Source organism: Ornithorhynchus anatinus, chromosome 4 (assembly GCF_004115215.2).
Source record: "Ornithorhynchus anatinus isolate Pmale09 chromosome 4, mOrnAna1.pri.v4, whole genome shotgun sequence".
Taxonomy (NCBI): domain Eukaryota; kingdom Metazoa; phylum Chordata; class Mammalia; order Monotremata; family Ornithorhynchidae; genus Ornithorhynchus; species Ornithorhynchus anatinus.
In genome coordinates this window covers 88,025,525-88,046,335 of record NC_041731.1, presented here as the reverse complement: position 1 = coordinate 88,046,335, position 20,811 = coordinate 88,025,525, and the positions used below count along the sequence as shown (strand labels likewise).

Genomic DNA, 20,811 nt, shown 5'->3' with positions numbered 1-20,811 from the left:
AAATACTATTGAATGAAATAAGGTCAACTGCCAGGAGGAACCCATTTGATGCCCGTGATGCTACTGGGGCATTGGGGGAGCTGCGGGCGGATTTTGCTTTCTTTCACTCATTCCTTCATTCAGTCGCATTAACTGAGTGCTTACCATAATAATAATAATCTTGGTATTTAAGCGCTTACTACGTGCCAAGCACTGTTCTAAGCGCTAGGATAGATACAAGGTCGCCCCACATAGGGCTCACAGTCTTCATCCCCATTTTACAGACGAGGGAACTGAGGCCCAGAAGTTAGAGCACTGGACTAAGCGCTTGGAATGGACACTTTGGCCACAGAGAGACCATCCTTGCCCAACAATGGCGTCACCATCTAAACAGTGAGAGAAGCAGTGTGGCTCAGTGGAAAGAGCCTGGGCTTGGGAGTCAGAGGTCATAGGTTCGAATCCCGGCTCTGCCACTTGTCAGCTGTGTGACTGTGGACAAGTCACTTCACTTCTCTGTGCCTCAGTGACCTCATCTGTAAAAATGGAGATGAAGACTGAGAGCCTCCCGTGGGACAACCTGATTACTCTGTATCTACCCCAGCGCTTAGAACAGTGCTCTGCACATAGTATGTGCTTAACAAATACCAACATTATGATTATTATTCTCTGGGTCTCAGTTCCTTCATTTCTAAAATGGGGATTATTCATTCATTCATTAGGATTGATTGAGTGTTTACTATGTGCAGACCACTGGACTAAGCACTTAGAATGGACAATTCGGCACCAGATAGAAACCATCCCTGCCCAGTGACAGGCTCACAGTCTAATGGAGGGAGACAGACGGACAAAAACAAGACAACATAATCACGATTAATAGAATCAAGGGGATGTAAACTGTGAGCCCCACGTGGGACCACCTGAATACCTTGTATTCCCCCCCAGTGGTTAGAACAGTGCTCTGCACATAGTAAGTGCTTAACAAATGTCATTATTATTATTGTTATTATTAAACGGGAGGGAAGGAGACAGCAAAAACATAACAGAAAAAGCAGTCGGGCGCTGACATCATTAAGGTAAATAGAATAAGAGAGAGATAATAATGTTGGTATTTGTTAAGCGTTTATTATGTGCAGAGCACTGATCTAAGCGCTGGGGTAGATACAGGGTGATCAGGTTGTCTCACATGAGGCTCAAAGTCTTCATCCCCATTTTACAGATGAGGTCACTGAGGTCCAGGGAAGTGCAGTGACTTGCCCACAGTCACACAGCTGCCAAGGGGCAGAGCTGGGATTTGAACTGAGTCATGCTGCTTCAATAGGCATCATTACGAAAATAATAATAATAATGTTGGTATTTGTTAAGCGCTTATTATGTGCGGAGCCCTGTCCTGAGCACTGGGGTAGATTCAGGGTAATCAGGTTGTTAATGTTAATGTTGGTATTTGTTAAGCGCTTACTATGTGCAGAGCACCGTCCTAAGCGCTGGGGTAGATACAGGGTCATCAGGTTGTCCCACATGAGGCTCACTGTCTTCATCCCCATTTTACAGATGAGGGAACTGAGGCACAGAGAAGTGAAGTGACTTGCCCACACACACAGCAAGGCCGGGATGAGAACCCAGGACCTCTGACTCCCAAGCCCATGCTCTTTCCACTGAGCCACGCTGCATCAATAGGCATCAATACAAAAATAATAATAACAATGTTGGTATTTGTTAAGCGCTTACTATGTGTAGAGCACTGTTCTAAGCAATGGGAGAGATACAGGGTCATTCATTCATTCAATAGTATTTATTGAGCGCTTACTATGTGCAGAGCACTGTACTAAGCGCTAGGGATGAACAAGTCGGCAACAGATAGAGACAGTCCCTGCCGTTTGACGGGCTTACGGTCTAATCGGGGGAGACGGACAGACAAGAACAATGGCAATAAACAGAGTCAAGGGGAAGAACATCTCGTAAGAACAATGGCAACTAAATAGAATCAAGGCGATGTACAATTCATTAACAAAATAAATAGGGTAACGAAAATATATACAGTTGAGCGGACGAGTACAGTGCTGTGGGGATGGGAAGGGAGAGGTGGAGGAGCAGAGGGAAAAGGGGAAAATGAGGGTTTAGCTGCGGAGAGGTAAAGGGGGGGTGGCAAAGGGAGTAGAGGGAGAAGGGGAGCTCAGTCTGGGAACGCCTCTTGGAGGAGGTGAGTTTTAAGTAGGGTTTTGAAGAGGGAAAGAGAATCAGTTTGGCGGAGGTGAGGAGGGAGGGCGTTCCGGGACCGTGGGAGGACGTGACCCGGGGGTCGATGGCGGGATGGGCGAGACCGAGGGACGGTGAGGAGGTGGGCGGCAGAGGAGCGGAGCGTGCGGGGTGGGCGGTAGAAAGAGAAAAGGGAGGAGAGGTAGGAAGGGGCAAGGTGATGGAGAGCCTAGAAGCCTAGAGTGAGGAGTTTTTGTTTGGAGGGGAGGTCGATAGGCAACCACTGGAGTTGTTTAAGAAGGGGAGTGACAGGCCCAGATCGTTTCTGCAGGAAGATGAGCCGGGCAGCGGAGTGAAGAATAGACCGGAGCGGGGCAAGAGAGGAGGAAGGGAGGTCAGAGAGAAGGCCGACACAGTAGTCTAGCCGGGATATAACGAGAGCCCGTAACAGTAAGGTAGCCGTTTGGGTGGAGAGGAAAGGGCGGATCTTGGCGATATTGTAGAGGTGAAACCGGCAGGTCTCGGTAACGGATAGGATGTGTGGGGTGAACGAGAGAGACGAGTCAAGGATGACACCGAGATTGCGGGCCTGAGAGACGGGAAGGATGGTCGTCATCAGGTTGTCCCACGTGAGGCTCACAGTTAATCCCTATTTGACAGGAGAAGCAGGGTGGCTCAGTGGAAAGAGCACGGGCTTTGGAGTCAGAAGTCATGGGTTCGAATCCCGACTCTGCCACTTGTCAGCTGTGTGATTGTGGGCAAGTCACTTAACTTCTCTGTGCCTCATTACCTTATCTGTCAAATGGGGATGAAGACTGTGAGCCCCACGTGGGACAACCTGATTCCCCTATGTCTCCCCCAGCGCTTAGAACAGTGCTCTGCACACAGTAAGCGCTTAACAAATACCAACATTATGATTATTAGATGAGGTAACTGAGGCCCAGTGAAGTGACGTGCCCAGTCACCCAGCTAAGTGGCAGAGCTGAGATTCGAACTCATGACCTCTGACTCCCAAGCCCGAGCTCTTTCCACTGGGCCCCGCTGCTTCTGCAATTCCATAGTATGTATTGAGCGCTCACTACGGGAGGGGGTCCCCGGGGCACCTACCAGCGTCTCCTTGCCCACGGTGAGGATGGAGGTGTAGGCTTCCAGGTAGACGCGGCTGCAGCGCTGCACGACCTGGAGGCCTTTGACGGTGATGTCCCGGGCATCGCCCAGCCCCAAGCCCACGAGGTACAGCATCGTCCCGCCGGGAGGGGGCGTGCGCCAGCCACCGGCTCCACTGCGCCTGCGCCACCGGCCCCACCGCGCCCGACCGGCCCCTCTGCGCCTGCGCGGCCCCCACGGGCGACCGTTAGCCCTCCCCCCCCGCCGCCGCGGCCTAATGGCGGACGGACGCCACCGTCCTTCTTTCCTTCTTCCCCGTTCCCCGTCGTCTCCGCGGGGCGGTTAATGGTGGAGAGGCGGCTCGCCGGACCGTCCTCCGACCTCCACGCCGCGCCTTTCCTCCCTCGGCCGAGGCTTTACGGGGTCGTTGCGACACTTTTACGACGCCCGGGAGGGCGGCGTTTACGGCAGTGGGCGGTCGCTAGGGAACGAGGCCTGTAGTGGGGGGGGGGGGCGGTGCGTCCTTTGGGCCTGCTGGTCTACCTGCCCTGCCCTGGCCCTTAGGCAGGATGGCCTCTGCCACCCTCGGGAAGGGGTTGCCGGTGCCCACCGTGCCCCTGGCCAATGGCTTAAACATCCCCATCCTGGGGCTGGGTAAGTGCAAGGGGCAGGGGGTCGTGGGGGGACCAAAGAGGGGGTCCAGGAGGGGCCAGGGGCGACGAGGGGGAGATGCCCCGCTTTCCCCAGGCCTCCCTTCCCCCTAGATTTCATGTACTCGCTCTGATTTAATAAGAATAATCCATTCAATCGTATTGATTGAGCGCTTACTAGGTGCAGAGCACTGGACTAAGCGCTTGGAATGGGCAATTGGGCAACAGAGAGAGACCAGTCCTGCCTATGGACGGGCTTACAGCCTAATCGGGGCTTGGGTTTACAGTCTAATCTAATAATAATAATGTTGGTATTTGTTAAGCGCTTACTCTGTGCAGAGCACTGTTCTAAGCGCTGGGGGAGATCCAGGGTCATCAGGTGGTCCCACGTGAGGCTCCCAGTCTGAATCCCCATTTTACAGATGAGGGAACTGAGGCCCAGAGGAGTGAAGTAATGATGATGTTGGTGTTTGTTAAGCGCTTACTATGCGCAGAGCACTGTTCTAAGCGCTGGGGGAGATCCAGGGTCATCAGGTGGTCCCACGTGAGGCTCCCAGTCTGAATCCTCATTTTACAGATGAGGGAACTGAGGCCCAGAGAAGGGAAGTAATGATGGTGTTGGTGTTGGTTAAGCGCTTACTATATGCAGAGCACTGTTCTAAGCGCTGGGGGAGATCCAGGGTCATCAGGTGGTCCCACGTGAGGCTCCCAGTCTGAATCCTCATTTTACAGATGAGGGAACTGAGGCCCAGAGAAGTGAAGTAATGATGATGTTGGTGTTGGTTAAGCGCTTACTATGTGCAGAGCACTGTTCTAAGCGCTGGGGGAGATCCAGGGTCATCAGGTGGTCCCACGTGAGGCTCCCAGTCTTCATCCCCATTAGAGAAGCAGCGGGGTTCAGTGGAAAGAGCCTGGGCTTGGGAGTCAGAAGTCATGAGTTCAAATCCTGGCTCTGACGCTTGCCAGCTGTGTGACTTTGGGCAAGTCACTTAACTTCTCTGTGCCTTAGTTCATTCATCCGTAAAATGGGGATTAAAACTGTGAGCCCTGCGTGGGACAACCTGATCACCTTGTATCCCCCAGCACTTAGAACAGTGCTTTGCACATAGCGCTTAACAAATACCACCATTTATTTAAAATGGGGATTAACTGTGAGCCTCACGTGGGACAACCTGATTCCCCTGTATCGCCCCCAGCGCTTAGAACAGTGGTCGGCACATAGTAAGCGCTTAAATACCATTTATTTAAAATGGGGATTAACTGTGAGCCTCACGTGGGACAACCTGATTCCCCTGTATCTACCCCAGCACTTAGGCGCTTAACAAATAACATCATTATTGTTAGTAGTATTATTAAAAATCGGTAACAGATAGAGACAGTCTAATTGGGGGAGACAGACGGACAAAAACAATAGTAATAAATAGAAACAAGGGATAGACATCTCATTAAAACAATAGCAATAAATAGAATCAAGGGAATGAACATCTCATTAAAACAATAGCAAATAGAATCAAGGGGATGAACATCTCATTAAAACAATAGCAAATAAATAGAATCAGGGGGATGGACATCTCATTAAAACAATAGCAAATAAATAGAATCAAGGGGATGGACATCTCATTAAAACAATAGCAATAAATAGAATCAAGGGGATGGACATCTCATTAAAACAATAGCAAATAAATAGAATCAAGGGGATGGACATCTCATTAAAACAATAGCAATAAATAGAATCAAGGGGATGGACATCTCATTAACAAAATAAATAGGGTAATTAAAATATATACAAATGAGTGGACGAGCACAGTGCTGAAGGGAGGGGAAGGGAGAGGGGAATAATGTTGGGATTTGTTAAGTGCTTACTCTGTGCAGAGCACTGTACTAGGAGCTTGGAATGTACAATTCGGCAAAAGATAGAGACAATCCCTGTCCATGGACGGTCTTATAGTCTAAACGGGGGAGACAGACAGACAAAAACAATTGCAATAAATAGAATCAAGGGGATGAACATCTCATTAAAACAATAGCAATAAACAGAATCAAGGGGATGGACATCTCATTAACAAAATAAATAGGGTTAAAATATATACAAATGATTGGACGAGCATAGTGCTGAGGGGAGGGTAAGGGAGAGGGGAATAATGTTGGGATTTGTTAAGCGCTTACTATGTGCAGAGCACTGTTCTAAGCACTGGGGGAGATACAGGATCATCACATTGTCCCATGTGAGGCTCCCACGCTTCATAATAATGTTGGTATTTGTTAAGCGCTTACTATGTGCCAAGCACTGTTCTAAGCACTGGGGGAGATACAGGGTCAGATTGTCCCATGTGAGGCTCCAGTGCTTCATAATAATAATAATATTTGTTAAGCGCTTACTGTGTGCAGAGCACTGTTCTAAGTGCTGGGGGAGATACAGGGTCATGAGGTTGTCCCATGTGAGGCTCACAATCTTCATCCCCATTTTACAGATGAGGAAACTGAGGCACAGAGAAGTGAAGTGACTTGCCCACAGTCACACAGCTGACAAGTGGTGGAGCCGGAATTCGAACCCATGATCTCTAACTCCCAAGCCCATGCTCTTTCCACTGAGCCACGCTGCTTCTCTCCCCGTTTTTTACAGTTGAGGTAACTGAGGCCCCGAGAAGTTAAGTGACTTGCCCCAAGTCACACAGCTGACAAGCGGTGGAGCTGGGATTCGAACCCATGACCTCTGACTCCCCAGCCTGGACTCTTTCCACTGAGCCACGCTGCTGCTCTATCTGCGAAGTTCGCAGCGGGGCTCAGTAGAAAGAGCCCGGGCTGGGGGATCAGAGGTCGTGGGTTCATTCATTCATTTCATTCACTCACATTTATTGAGTGCTTACTATGTGCAGAGCACTGGATTGAGCACTTGGAATGGGCAGTTGGGCCACAGAGAGACCAGCCCTGCCCAATGACGGGCTCACAGTCTAAATGGGGGAGGCAGACAGAGCAAAAGAGGACAAAACAAAAACAAGACAACATCATCAAGATAAATCGGATCAAGGAGATATACACCTCATTCACATAATAAATACATGCATACATACAATAGTATTGATTGAGTGCTTACTATGTGCAGAGCACTGGACTAAGCGCTTGGAATGGAAAATTCGGCAACAGAGACAATCCCTGCCCAACAACAGGCTCCCAGTCTAGAAGGGGGATGAAGACTGTGAGCCCCACGTGGGACAACCTGACGACCTTGTATCCACCCCAGGGCTTAGAACAGTGCTTGGTGCATAGTAAGCGCTTAATAGTAATAATAATGATTTTGTATTTAAGTGCTTACTATGTGCCAAGCACTGTTCTAAGCACTGGGGTAGGTACAAGGTCATCAGGTTGTCCCACATGGGGCTCACAGCCTTAATCCCCAGTTTACAGATGAGATAATGGAGGCACCGAGAAGTTAAGTGACTTGCCTGAAGTCAGACAGCTGACAAATGGCGGAGCTGGAATTAGAACCCACGACTTCCGACTCCTAAGTCCATGCTCTTTCCACTAAGCCACACTGTTTCTCACGAAGCCACACAGTTTAGCAAATACCATTATTATTATTATTTATTGAGTGCTTACTGTGTACACAGCACTGTACTAAGCGCTTGGGAAAGTACACCAACAGCAATAGAGAGAGACCATCCCTGACCACCGAGAGAAGGGGAAAGCTCGGGCCACCCCCTGGGCCCCGTCCCACCTGGGCACATGTGGGTGACCCAGATTTTCCCCCAGGACTCCCCCTCCTTGGCCCCAGGGACGTGGGACTTCATTTAGTCATTTCATCGTATTTTATTAAGTGCTTACTGTGCACACAGCACTGTAAATAATGATGATGGTATTTTCTTATGTGCTTACTATGTGCCGGGCACTCTACTAAGCGCTGGGGTGGATGCAGGCAAATCGGGTTGGACACAGTCCCTGTCCCACGTGGGCTCACAGTTTCAATCCCCAATTTATAGTTGAGGGAACTGAGGAGTAGAGAAGTGAAGTGACTTGCCCAAGGTCACACAGCAGACAAGCAGCGGAGTTGGGATTAGAACCATGACCTTCTGACTCCCAGGCCTATGCTCTATTTATTATGCCATGATGGTTCACTGTACTGAGCGCTTGGGAGGGTAAAATAATAATAATGGTATTGGTTAAGCGCTTACTATGTCCCAAGCACTGTTCTAAGCGCTGGGGTAGATACAAGGTCATCAGGTTTTCCCACGTGGGGCTCCCAGTCTTAATCCTCATTTTACAGATGAGTTAACTGAGGCACAGAGAAGTTAAGTGACTTGCCCAAGGTCACACAGCTGATAAGTGGCAGAGTCAGGATTAGAACCTATGACCTCTGACTCCCAAGCCCGTGCTCTTTCCACTAAGCCTTGCTGCTTCCCATATAGACGGAAGAAATAGGCTGAATAAAAGGAGGCTCCCGTTCAGTCTCTTCTCCAGGCAGCGGCGGCCCCGCCTAAGATTTTTCCCCCAGTTTCTCCCACTCTTCCAGGGATTTCATTTTGGAGGGATGTCAGTCTCACCTGCGTGCTCACCTGCATTCCGCTACTATAGAAGCAACTTCAGCGTTTGTGGAGACCCTACTGTGTGCAGAGCATTGTGTCCATCCCGGTTATCTTCTATTCATTCAGTCATGTTTATTGAGTACTTACTATGTGCAGAACAGCATATTAAGCGCTTGGGAGAGTACGATATAACAATAAACAGTCACATTCCTTGCCCACAATGAGCTTAAAGCCTAGAGGGGGAGACAGACATTAATATAAGTGAATTAGATGTACATATATGTACTTAAGTGCTGTGGGGCTCGGAGGGGGCAATAAATAAAGCGAGAAAGGGTGATGCAGAAAGAGAGAAAAGAGGAAAGGAGGGTTGAGGCAGGGAAGGCCTCTGGGAGGAGAAGTACCTTCATAAGGCTTTGAAGGAGGAGAGAGTAATTGTCGGATTTGAGGGGAAGGGCATTCCAGACCAGAGGTAGGATGTGGGTGGAGAAGTTGGCGGTGAGATAGACGCAATCGAGGTACAGTGAGGTTAGCATTAGAGGAGCGAAGTGTGCAGGCTGGGTTATAGTAGGAGAGTAGCGAGTGAGGTAGGATGGGGCAAGGTGATTGAGTGTTTTAAAGCCAATGGTGAAGAGTTTTTGTGTGAGGCGGAGGTGGATGGGCAACCACTGGAGTAGCTTGAGTAGGGAACCATGACCACAACATTTTTGTAGTAAGATAATAATAAAGTTGGTATTTGTTAAGCGCTTACAATGTGCAGAGCACCATTCTAAGCACTGGGGTAGATACAGGGTCATCAGGTTGTCTCACGTGAGGCTCACAGTCTTCATCCCCATTTTACAGATGAGGTCACTGAGGCACAGAGAAGTGAAGTTACTTACCCCCAGTCACACAGCTGCCAAGTGGCAGAGCAGGGAATCGAACCCATGATCTCTGACTCCCAAGGCCGGGCTCTTTCCACTGAGCTATGCTGCTTCTGATCCAGGCAGCAGAGTGAACTATGGACTGGAGTGGGGAGGGACAGGAAGTTTAGCAGGAGGCTGATGCAGTAATCAAGACGGGGTAGGATAAGGGATTTGATTAATGTGGTACCAGTTTGGATGGAGAGGAAAGGAATTTTAGTGATGTTGTGGATGTGGGATGGACAGGATTTAGTGATGGATTGAATATGTGGGTTGAATGGGAGAGAGGCATCAAGGATAACACCAAGATTATGGGCCTGTGAGACAGGAAGGATGGTGGGGCCGTCCACAGTGATGGGAAAGTTAGGGGAAGGGCAGTGTTTGGGTGGGAAGATAAGTTCAGTTTTAGGCATATGAAGTTTGCGGTGACGAGAGGACATCGAAGTAGAGGTGTCTTGAAGAGGCAGGAGGAGATGCCAGACTGCAGAGAGGGAGAGAGATCGGGACTGGAGATGTAGATTTGAGTAGCATCCGCACAGAGGTGGTAGTCAAGGCCATGGGAACGAATGTTCTCCAACGGAGAGCTCCCCAGCGCTTAGTACGGTGCCTGGCACAAAGTAAGCATTTAACAAATACCATTGAAAAATAAATAAATAACACCTGAGAAAACAATAATAAAAGCCCTGGTCCCTATCCTTGAAAAACGTAAATATAGACAAGTATATGCAATTTGCAAATGTACAACAGATAAGAGAGAATAGAGAAGCAGTGTGACCTAGTGGAAAGAGCGTGGGTTTAGGTGTCAGAGGACCTGGGTTCTAATCCCAGCTCCATCACTTGCCTGCTGTGTGACCTTGGGCAAATCATTTAACTTATCTGTTCCTTGGTTTCCATATCTGCAAAATGGGGATTCAGTAACTTCTCCCTCCTACTTTGACTGTGAGCCTCATGTGGGACCTGATATGTGTCTACCCCAGTGCTTGATGAAGAGTAAACCCTTCACAATACCAGTCATTAGATTAAACAAGTTAGAAAACACAGTTAAATTGATTGCCGTATTATCCAATAATAATGGTATTAAATGATCTAATAATAATAATGGAATTAAGTGCTTAAAAGTTCCAGGTGCTGTGGTCGATGCAAGATAATCAGTTCCTGTCACACATGGGGCTCATCATCTATGGAGGAAGTACCCTAGTTTTGGGCACTCAGCATACTCTCCATAGAACCATTATTGTACATAAAAAGCTGCATACATTAAGTACTCGATAATTGATTGATTGCTCAAGTGGCAGATAGCAAGACCACATTGGTGGAGCTTAATCAGGAAGTGTCTCTATAGAAGAACTTTGAAAGAGGGAAGGAATTTGTTTTGAAGTATTGTAGGCGGGTGTGTGTGTATGGCGGGGGACGGGGGTGGCTCCAAGCAGAGGGAAAGGTGTGAGCAATGGGAGAGGGAGGGGATTGTCTGATGCAAGGTACATCTTAGGAGGTTTAAAGAGCATTAACTCACATGTACCCCTTGTTGGCAGGCAGGGATCCCGTCTACGGATTGGATTGGATTGTACTCTCTCAGGCAGCCGGTACGGGACTGGGCTCCCGAGGGCTCCGTGCATACCACTGTTGGACTGATTGGTGAGGAGAGAAATGGCCAACTAGGAAGGAGGGAGGCAGTTTATGGCGAATCTTGAAGCATGTTGAGTTCTCATTGCACTTTGGCACTATACACGAAGAAATAAATGGGTGTGTATTGGAGGTTTCTCAAGACGGGGGGGACGTATTCTGAACGATGGAGATTTTGCTTCATACTATGCAGACAGCGCTGCGTTCCAACTGAAAATTGGGAATCAGCTGCTGAGGATAGACCTGCAATGGTTTACTGCCGTCGAGATGGGAGTGGCTCTCATTGAACAAAAGCTTCTGTGGACAGAGAGACAAGGAGGCCAAAAAGAAAGCTCCAGGTGCTACAAACTTTAAGTACAACATCACAACAAGGGACAACTTGTTTTATGCCCAGTGTGGGCTGCAGTGTGGATCCCGCATTGTCGTTTTTCAGCCACACACACTCACAGAGAGGTGGACTTCACCGGCGGTGGCATCTTCTTCGAATACGAAGGACAATTAGATAACGTTTCTTTAAAATGTCCGCTCAGCTTACAGTGTCCACCCTGCATACGGCCTCCCGGTTAAGGGTCTCCACGATAGAGCTGACTTGAGTATCCAGCTGTTGTTCATTTTCCTTCTGTGTTTTGCTCATCATAGATCTCATATAATAGTATTGCTTTGATGCTCGCGGTGGGCTAATTGTATTCTAGGATCAGATTGTGATGGTATAGTAATTGTGGTATTTTTATTCTTACTATGTACCCAAGCACTGCCCTAAGCCCTAAATCTATACTGAGTAATCAGATCGGACACAATCCCTGCCTCACGCAGGCCTCATTTGATACTCATTTGATTCTCTCTGCCTTCTAAGCCTCCTTTCTCTCTCTCTGTCAGTAACCTTGGTGTTATCCTCGACTCATTCTTGTGTTCATCCTACATATTCAATCCTTCACCAAATCCTCTTGCTTCTACATTTTCAACATCTCCAGAATCCACCTCTTCCTCTCTATCCAAACTGCTACCACACTGATCCAAACCCTTACATCCCACCTTGACTACTGCCATCAGCCTCCTCGCTGACCTCCCGGCCTCCCGCCTCTCCAGTCCATACTCCACTCTGTTGCATGTATTCTTTCTCTTAAAAAAAAAGTTCCACATCTCCCCCCCTCAAAAGCATCCAGGGTTTGCCCCACCACCTCTGCATCAAACAGACTCCTTTTCACTGGCTTAAAAGCACTCTACCTTCTGCCTTACCTCACTGACCACCCACTGCAACCCAACCCATACACTACGCTCCTCTAACACCAACCTTCTCGATCTCGTTTGTCTCACCGCCAACCTAATTGCCCACATCCTCGCTTTGACTTGAAAATCCCTCCCCCTTCATAGCTGACGGACCCCCCTCTCCTCATCTTCAAAGCCCTTCTAAAATTAAACGAGCTGCAATGTGGCTTGGTGGATACAGCACGGGTCTGGGAGTCAGAAGGATCTGGATTTTAATCCTGGCTCCACCGTATCTGTTCTGGGTGACCTTGGGCAAGTCACTTAACTTCTCTGGCCCTCAGTAACCTCATCAGAAAAATGGGGATTGAGTTTAAGCTCCAAGTGGGACATGGACTGGGTCCAACTCGATTAACTTGTATCTATCCCAGCACTTAGAACAATGGTTGGAACATAGTAAGTGCTTAAGAAGTACTATAATTCTTCTTATTATTATCTCCTCCAAGAGGCCTTCCCCAACTAGGCCTTCACTACCTTAAGCCCTCCTTTCTGCATCACTTTTGCACTGGGATTTGTTCCCCTGAAGCACTTTAATATTCACCTTCTCCCTTAGCCCCATGCAACTTATGTACCTATCCAACTGAAATTTATTTTAATGTCTGTCTCCCCCTCTAGTTAAGCTCCTTGTGGGCTGGGATAGTTTATATCTATTTTTTTCTTTGTGGCACAGTTCTCTGCACACAGTAAGCACTCAGTACCACTGAAGTATGGTGCAAAAGTGTCATTGATGGAACTGCTGTAGAAGACAGTAGATGTGTAATCTACAACTGAATGAAAACTCAGTCATATGGAAGCTGGGACAGTACTTTCACTCTTTACATTTTTGATATGTTGGTGCCATAGTCTCTTCCCCATAGTACTTTTGTGATTTTCTACCTCTTTGCCACTGTCATTGGACAATGGGCTGCACAGGTAGCAAAATTCAATCAATTGATCGTATTTATTGAATGCTTACTTTGTGCAGAGCACCCTACTGAGCGCTTGAGAGAGTACAATATAACAGACTCATTCCCTGCCCATAAGGAGCTTACACTCTAGAGGGGGAGACAGACATTAATATAAATATGTTCAGTGACAGCTTTTAGCTCTCTGTCACCAGTGGATAGACTTCTCTTTGGGTAGGGACTCAGTCCGAGAAACCCTTCGTAATCTCCTGTACATCTTCAAGGACAGTCAATCCTTTATTAACATTTCAAAGTACAATGAATGGTAGGTACACTGTTTCTAAATTTACACCCGTTTTCAATGTTACAACGCATTGGTTTCAACTTTACAACACCAGCCTCCTCTAAGTTCTAGCTCTGTTAACCTTGTATGGTATTATTGTTATCCTGTACTTTCCCAAGCTCTTAATACAGTGCTCTGCACACAGTAAACGCTCAGTAAATATGACTGACTGATTACATCACTGCCTGGGGGCATGCATGGGAGCTGCAGGAAAATAGGAACACTTGTGGAAGCAGCATGGCATTGTGGATAGAGCACAGGCTTGGGAGGCATAAGGTCATGAGTTCTAATCCCGACTCTGCCACTTGTTTGCTGTATGACCTTGGACAAGTCCCTTTACTTCTCTGTGCCTCAGTTAGTCTCATCTATAAAATGGGGATTAAGACTGTGAGCCCAATGTGGGACAACCTGATTACCGTGAACCTACCTCAGCGCTTAGAAAATCACATAGTAAATGTTTAACACATACCATAATAATAATAATTATTAATATTAATAAAAAGATATGAATTGGATTGGGGCATAGAAGAGGTAAAAGTTTTAAGATGGGGTGGGTGTGGGGGGAGAGCCAGAAAAGATGGGACATGGAGGGCGGCTGACATAATGACCAGGAAAGAGTCATCAGGGAAGTCTGACACATCCACTTTCCTCCTGATGAAGTATTTTTTTTTAACCTCCTTGACTTATAAAAATTTATTCATTAAGCTATATTTCTCATCTCTGAAAACATCATTCTTGGTAATTTTAGCAAAAGTTGTCAGCTGTGTGACTGTGAGCAAGTCACTTAACTTCTCTGTGCCTCAGTTACCTCATCTGTAAAATGGGGATTAACTGTGAGCCTCACGTTGTGAGCCTCATCCCAGTGCTTAGAACAGTGCTCTGCACATACTAAGCGCTTAACAAATACCAACATTATTATTATGAGTTCATAGGTGATTAGATAGCATCCAAGGGCTGAGGTGGCAGTTGAAGGGATATGAGTGGAGAGGTAAGAAATTAATTGGAGAAGACCTCTAGGAGGTGTCAAGGGCTTTGAAAATGGAAAGAGCAGTGTTCTGGTCAATATGAAGAAGGAGGGAATTCCAGGCAGGGAAAAAGGTGAGAGCAAGATTTTGGTTATGAGAGAGATAAAAGCAAGACACGTTGAATAAGCTTGAGAGAAGTGAAGTGAACAGGCTAAGGCATAGTGGGAGAAGAGACTGGATAAATTAGAGAGAGTTGAATGAGCAGCTTAAAGCCAAGTGGTCAGGAATTTCTACTTGATGCGAAGAAGAATGGGTAAACACTGGTGGTTTTTGAAGGGTCTGACGTTTGATTTAGTTTACAGTTTAATGGGAAAATTAAACAGGTAGTATTTATGATATTGAAAGTTGGAGGAAGGAGTCCAACTTATCTGAGTCAAACAGCTTAATAAATAATTTAATGTACTGATGAATGTATAAATAAGAACAAGCATGTACAAGAGTACTGATGTCGGGACCGGAACGCCCAAATGCTCTTAAGACTGACGCAACTGAAGCATTGTGATTTCACTGAGAGGAAAGAGGTGGAATTTTAGAAGGCATTTAACAACATGTAGAACTGTGGTTTGGTAGATTGCATGCGGGGAGTGAGAGGGGAGTTCCAGGCTGGAGAAGTGATATGAGTAAAATGTTGTAGGGGGAGACTTAGTTAAGGTGGATGAAGATGACTGGACTTAATACCTAGCCCAGCCTTACCTCATTGAAAGGGAAAGGATCAGCAAAAATTCTTCAATTCTGATATTGCTGACAACATCCTTGTCTTTGGGCAAGTCTCCAGATAACTTTTAATGGCCTTGATTGTTCTGTGCATTTTGCTATCCAGGACCATCTCTAATAATAATGATAATATTTTTTAAGCACTTACTACATGCCAAGCACTATTTTAAGCCCTGGAGTAGATGCAAGGTAATCAGGTTGTCCCACGTGGGGCTCACAGTCTTAATCCACATTTTACAGATGAGGTAACTGAGGCACAGAGAAGTTAAGCGACTTGGCCAAAGTCACACAGCTGATAAGTGGCAGAGCCTGGGTTAGGACCAACGCCGTCTGACTCCCAAACCTGTGCTCTTTCCACTAAGCCACGCTGCTTCTCAAGTATAGAATTCTTAAGGATGGAATGCATGGGAGCAATTTTCCTAGGCTCCACACTTCAGGGACTACTGCCCCTCCCTATCCAAGAGGGGCTTAGAAAAGTGCTTGGCACATAGTAAATGCTTAAGAAGTACCACAATAATTAGTATTAAGAGGCTGAATCATCTGGCCCTAAGAATCTGTTCGAATCCTTAACTTCCTCTCCTCCCTCCCCCACTTGATCATAAGCTTCTCGAAGGCAGAGATCTTGTCTATCAACTCTATTGTACTCTCCCACTTGCTTAATACTGTATTCTGCACACAGGTAGTGCTTACTATATACCGTTGATTAAGTGCATTGATTAAGTGCATTGGTTGATTTTTTCCTGGATCCCACACCAGCTAGAATCGGGCCTGAAGGCAGCGAGATCACATCCTCAGTGATTGCAAAAAAGAGAAAAGAACAGTGCCCATACTGACTAAGCAAAAGATGCCAGTTAAACTAGTGAAGAACTGACTATTTGAATGGAAGTGTCCTTGCTCCCAGGTAGAAATACACAGAATCTCCCATTCTATATCGTGCTCACAGACCTTCGTAGGAGAGTAACGTGACATTCTGTGTTCTGAAATTCAACCAATTATTTACTGTCCTGCTGATTAATAGTTTCTTTGGCCATTTTTTTATCTGATTAATGAGATTACCTTGCATCTATCCCTGCGCCTAGCTTAGAGCTGGACACATTACTAATGCTTAGTACATACCATGGTATTTCTGAAATGTGAAGGAGAGACACAGAGCTCTGAAATGCTTATGTTGAGCTGAGGAAAAGACAATTTGACAGCTTTCTCCCTGACCCACTGTCGCAAAAATATCATCTGTAATTTTTCATAAAGCCTTTACAGCACAGTCACAGAATTCTATCTTTCAGAGAACCTTAATTACCTTCACCCTAGAGAAAGTCATTCTTCAATGCCTTTATGTGAGATTATTATTGGTCTAGTGAAAGGAAGATGACACTGTGACTGCCTGCACTTTACCTGACCTGTACATGAATAGGGAATACTGTTTTCCTAATACAGCTGGTCCCTTAGCCTTCATATTCACAGAGGCTGAATTTTGCATCTTTACTAGAATAATCTTGATTTAATATGATTTGAGGGTAGAGCTTCTACATTGATATTCAATACATTTCTAACAATGTCACTAAAAAGTTTTAATGAAAGGGAGACGTTTCATTAGGCAGAACAGCTCAGTAACCAGAACAATGTTGAGATTGCTGTTCTGTGATTTAGGGAAGAGCTTGTTTATAGAAGAACTCTCTTGTGAGTACATTGAACCCATCCAGCAGTTTTACAAAAAAAAAAAAAAAATTTATGTTTGTACAGTATAACGTATTCAAAGCAGAGAATCACTGGCAATGCTTGAGTGAGAGAAGAATTCAGAATCCCATTATTATGAATACTGTTCTCTTAAAGATTAAAGCAAAGCATTCAGTGCTTCGAGAAGTAGCCTGGCCTAGTGAAAAGAGCATGAGCCCAAGAGTCAGAGGACATGGGTTCTAATTCCGATTCTGCCTGATGTGTGACCTTGGGCAAGTCACTTCTCTGTGTCTCAGTTTCCTCATCTGAAAAATGGGGATTCAATGTCTGTTCTCCCTCCTATTTAAACTGTGAGATCCATGTGGGACAGGAACTGTGTCCAGTGTCATTAAATTGTACCTACCGCAGTGCTTGATGCATAATAAGCACTTAGCATGTACTAATATTATTATTCTATTGTTAAACATTTGAAAGTGTGTTTATTCTTACTTGGATATATGCCCATTTAAACATTCTTGTATGCCACATGATATGCGTGTTCAGAGCTGTATTATTATTTCAGAAGCACCCATGTAGATTGTTTCTAATAACCTTCTCAGGCACTTAATACAGTGCACGACAACGCGAGTGGTTTGTTGTCGAGCCGGTGTGACTTTTTCCGTTGACATTTTGTGTTCATTTCCCCGGGCAGCTTCGAGATTATTCTGAGGGGCTGGAGTACTGAAGTCAGAGGTGTTCATTTCTTGGTTCTGTTTTGGGTGAAGTAGTTTTTTCGTGTTATCACCGGCCAGAGCTGGCTAATGTAAGGTGTTGGGTGAGTTTTGTCACTTTGACCGTTAGGTGCTGACAAGTGGGTTCTAGCACATTGCCTGCTAGGGAGCTCTCAGGGCTCCGCTTTGCAGTGTTGAGTCAGGTAAGTTTGTGGTCCGTTGTGAGCTTGTCAGGTGAGAAGAAGCTTCCAGGTTTGAAAGGTTTTTTCGATTTATCCCCCCTTGTTTAGATGGGTGAGCTATTTCTTGATTTTGATCATTTTCCCAATTATTCTGCCTCTGTATTGGTCATGGTTCGTTAGTCAATCAATGGTATTGAGTGCTTACTGAGTGCGCGTCCTGGAGACTGTAAACCTGTTATCTAGGCTCTAAGATCATGGGCAGGGAACTTGCCTACCAACTCTGTAGTACTGTACTCTCCCAAGTGCTTAGTACAGTGGCCTGCACTCAGTCAATGCTCAATAAAATCCATTGATTGATTGCAGAACATTAATTACTTGGTAAAACCTAAAGCAATAGAGTTGATAGATGGTATCCCTGCCTACTTACAGTCTACCGGGGAAGACAGACTTTAAAATAAATTACTGAGCGGGGAAATGAGGATATTTGTTGTGGGGTCAGGGTGAATATCAAAGTGGTTAAGGAGTATACAGCCAAGTTCACAGGCGACACAAAGGGAGGATGGATTGGGGAAGTAAGGATTTAGGGAAGTCCTCTTGGAAGAGGTGTGACTTTTAGGAGGCCCCAGAGGGGCCTCACAGCCTAAGTAGGGAGACCAGCTATTCAATTCCCATTTTGCAATGAGAGAATTGAGGCCCAGAGAACTCAAGTGACTTACCCAAGGTGTCACATAGCCATTATGTGGCAAAGCTAGAATTAGAACCCGGGGCAGGGCCACTGACTTCTAGACCCTTGCCATTTTTACTAGGCCATGCTGTTTCTACAGGATTGCAACCCTATGTTATAGGGGAACTCCCTTTATGTGTATGTCAAGAATATGTACTAATGCTCTTGGGTGGATGGGTAAGTAAAAGTGCTAAGGGTAACTCACCTTGTTTAATAGACACTTGGGTGTCCCTGATCCTTATTTGTTCCAGACGAGGAATTCTCCCTCTTCTCATAGTCACTCATCATTGTCATCATCATCATCATCATCGTTATTGTTATGCCAGTGTCATTTATTCATCTCACTGCTAAAATAATTGTCACTGCATATTTTCTGGCTGCTTTGTCTAGTTTATTTCAGTCAATTCCATACCCAAGCTAAAATAGCAAAGAACCAGTGTGACTCAGTGGAAAGAGCACGGGCTTGGGAGTCAGAGGTCATGAGTTCTAATCTCGGCTCTGTCACTTTTCAGCTGTGTGACTTTGGGCAAGTCACTTCACTTCTCTGTGCTTCAGTTCCCTCATCTGTAAAATGGGGATGAAGACTGTGAACCCCATGAGGGACAACCTGATTACCTTGTATCTCTCCCAGCGCTTAGAGCAGTGCTTGGCACATAGTAAGCGCTTAACAAATACCATCATTATTAAAGAGAGGCAGTTCTGTAGCACTTAATGTCAAGAATCTCAAAGGGAGAATTTACAAACCAGAGTTCAGTGTTCATGAAGTGTTCATTCTGTCCATTTGACATTTTGTGAAGCTACAATTCAATGAAGTTAATTACTTTGCCCAAGAATCAGAATGAAGCACATTAATGGCAGAATAGAGAAGTGGCATGACCTAGTGGAAATAGCATGGGCCTGGGAGCCAGAGGAGTTGGATTCAAATTCCAGCTCCATCGCTTATCTGCTGTGTAACCTTGGGCAATTCACTTAACTTCTCTGTGCCTCAGTTTCACCATCTGTAAAATGGGGACTCAACCTGTTCTCCTTCTCTTGACTGTGAGTCCCGTGTGGGACAGGGACTGTGTCCATCCTGATTAAACTTTATCTATCCCAGTATTTAGTACAGTGATTGGCACATAGAAAGTGCTTAACAAATTCCACAATAATAATAATAATAGTGATGGTATTTAAGCACTTACTATATGTCAAGCACTGTTCTAAGCAATGGGGGAGATACAAGGTAATTGGGTTGTCCTACATGGGGCTCCCCATTTTACAAATGAGGTAGCTGAGGCACAGAGAAGTTAAGTGGCATGCCCAAAGTCACACAGCTGATAAGTGGCAGAACCGGGATTAGAACCCTCTACCTCTGACTCCCAAGCCTGTGCTCTTTCAACTAAACCACTTTATGATTAGAATGAAGAGCAGGTCCCAGGATTCCTGGGGGTTGCCCACTCTGTCCAACCCCCTTCATCTCGCTTTTGAGCCTGGTGCTCAAAATTCTATTCTGAGCTTATTTGTTGATTTTTCTGTTCAGAGAATTTAGGATTTTAGGTCCCCATCCCAGCCATTTCTCACTGTTGTTCTCCCCCCTGTCCTGGTGTAGATCCAGCGGACACTGGTTAAATGATGACACACGGTCCTGAATCCACGCCATGTGGGAGTGAGCGTGGCAGTAGGAATGTGGAGATTCTAGTTTGAGAGCTCCTGCCATCGCCGCCCCAGCAAAAACCCAGTGCTTCTAAGAGATGGGCTTTGGAGAAGCCTCTGGCTCTTAGGGAGCTTGTGTCCCCTCACCCCTGCTATAAAAGGTGATAAGGGAAGGGCAGACGGAGGTTATTTTCTCTTCTTGCTCCCAAGAGGCCATCTGAGGAGTTCCAGTGGGGGGGGACCAGGGCCTATTATGTTATGCTTTATTTGCCAGTAATGTGAGGAGAAATCTTCAATGTGCCATATTGCTTGTACGTATGTGGTATTTGACTGAATTTATGTGTTGCCTCAAAAAGTAACCTTCCTCATTGTGAGAGCCCTGACCTTGGAGGACAAAATCTAAATACCAATATGAGGATTACAAAGCATTTGGGGGGTGGATAGTGCAAATGCCGAGATATTACTTCAGCCCTGATGCTTTTAGCTGTCACTGTCACTTGTCACCATGCCGTCAGTGACAAGATGACAATGACAAGTACCAGTTGTTTGACTTTTAATCGTGTTCCCGCTTTATGGGATCCGAAAAGGCTCTCCAAGGAAGGAAGAAGATAACACATGGGATCCCTGCTCCCTGATGTTTTTTGATGTTCTTTTAATCTGTAGGGTTTTGGTCATATTGCCCTTATAAA

The 20,811-nt window shown here is 46.0% G+C and overlaps 2 protein-coding genes across 4 annotated transcripts in view; one reads left to right on the top strand and one right to left on the bottom strand.

The window, feature by feature from the left end:
- The window catches only part of DPH5 (diphthamide biosynthesis 5), a 40,084-nt gene extending 36,583 nt beyond the window's left edge, over window positions 1–3,501 (bottom strand). Inside the window, exon 1 of the mRNA XM_001506392.5 lies at window positions 3,280–3,501. Within this exon, the coding sequence (XP_001506442.1) occupies window positions 3,280–3,414 (135 nt within the window). The 5' untranslated portion in view covers window positions 3,415–3,501. The remainder of the gene's footprint in view (window positions 1–3,279) is intronic.
- Window positions 3,502–3,699: 198 nt separating this feature from the next.
- Window positions 3,700–20,811, top strand: part of LOC100074803 (uncharacterized oxidoreductase ZK1290.5-like) — a 215,752-nt gene continuing 198,640 nt past the window's right edge. For all 3 annotated transcript variants that reach the window (XM_039911850.1, XM_029062884.1, XM_029062885.2), the window contains exon 1: window positions 3,700–3,933. In XM_039911850.1, the coding sequence (XP_039767784.1) occupies window positions 3,849–3,933 (85 nt within the window). In that variant the 5' untranslated portion in view covers window positions 3,700–3,848. The remainder of the gene's footprint in view (window positions 3,934–20,811) is intronic.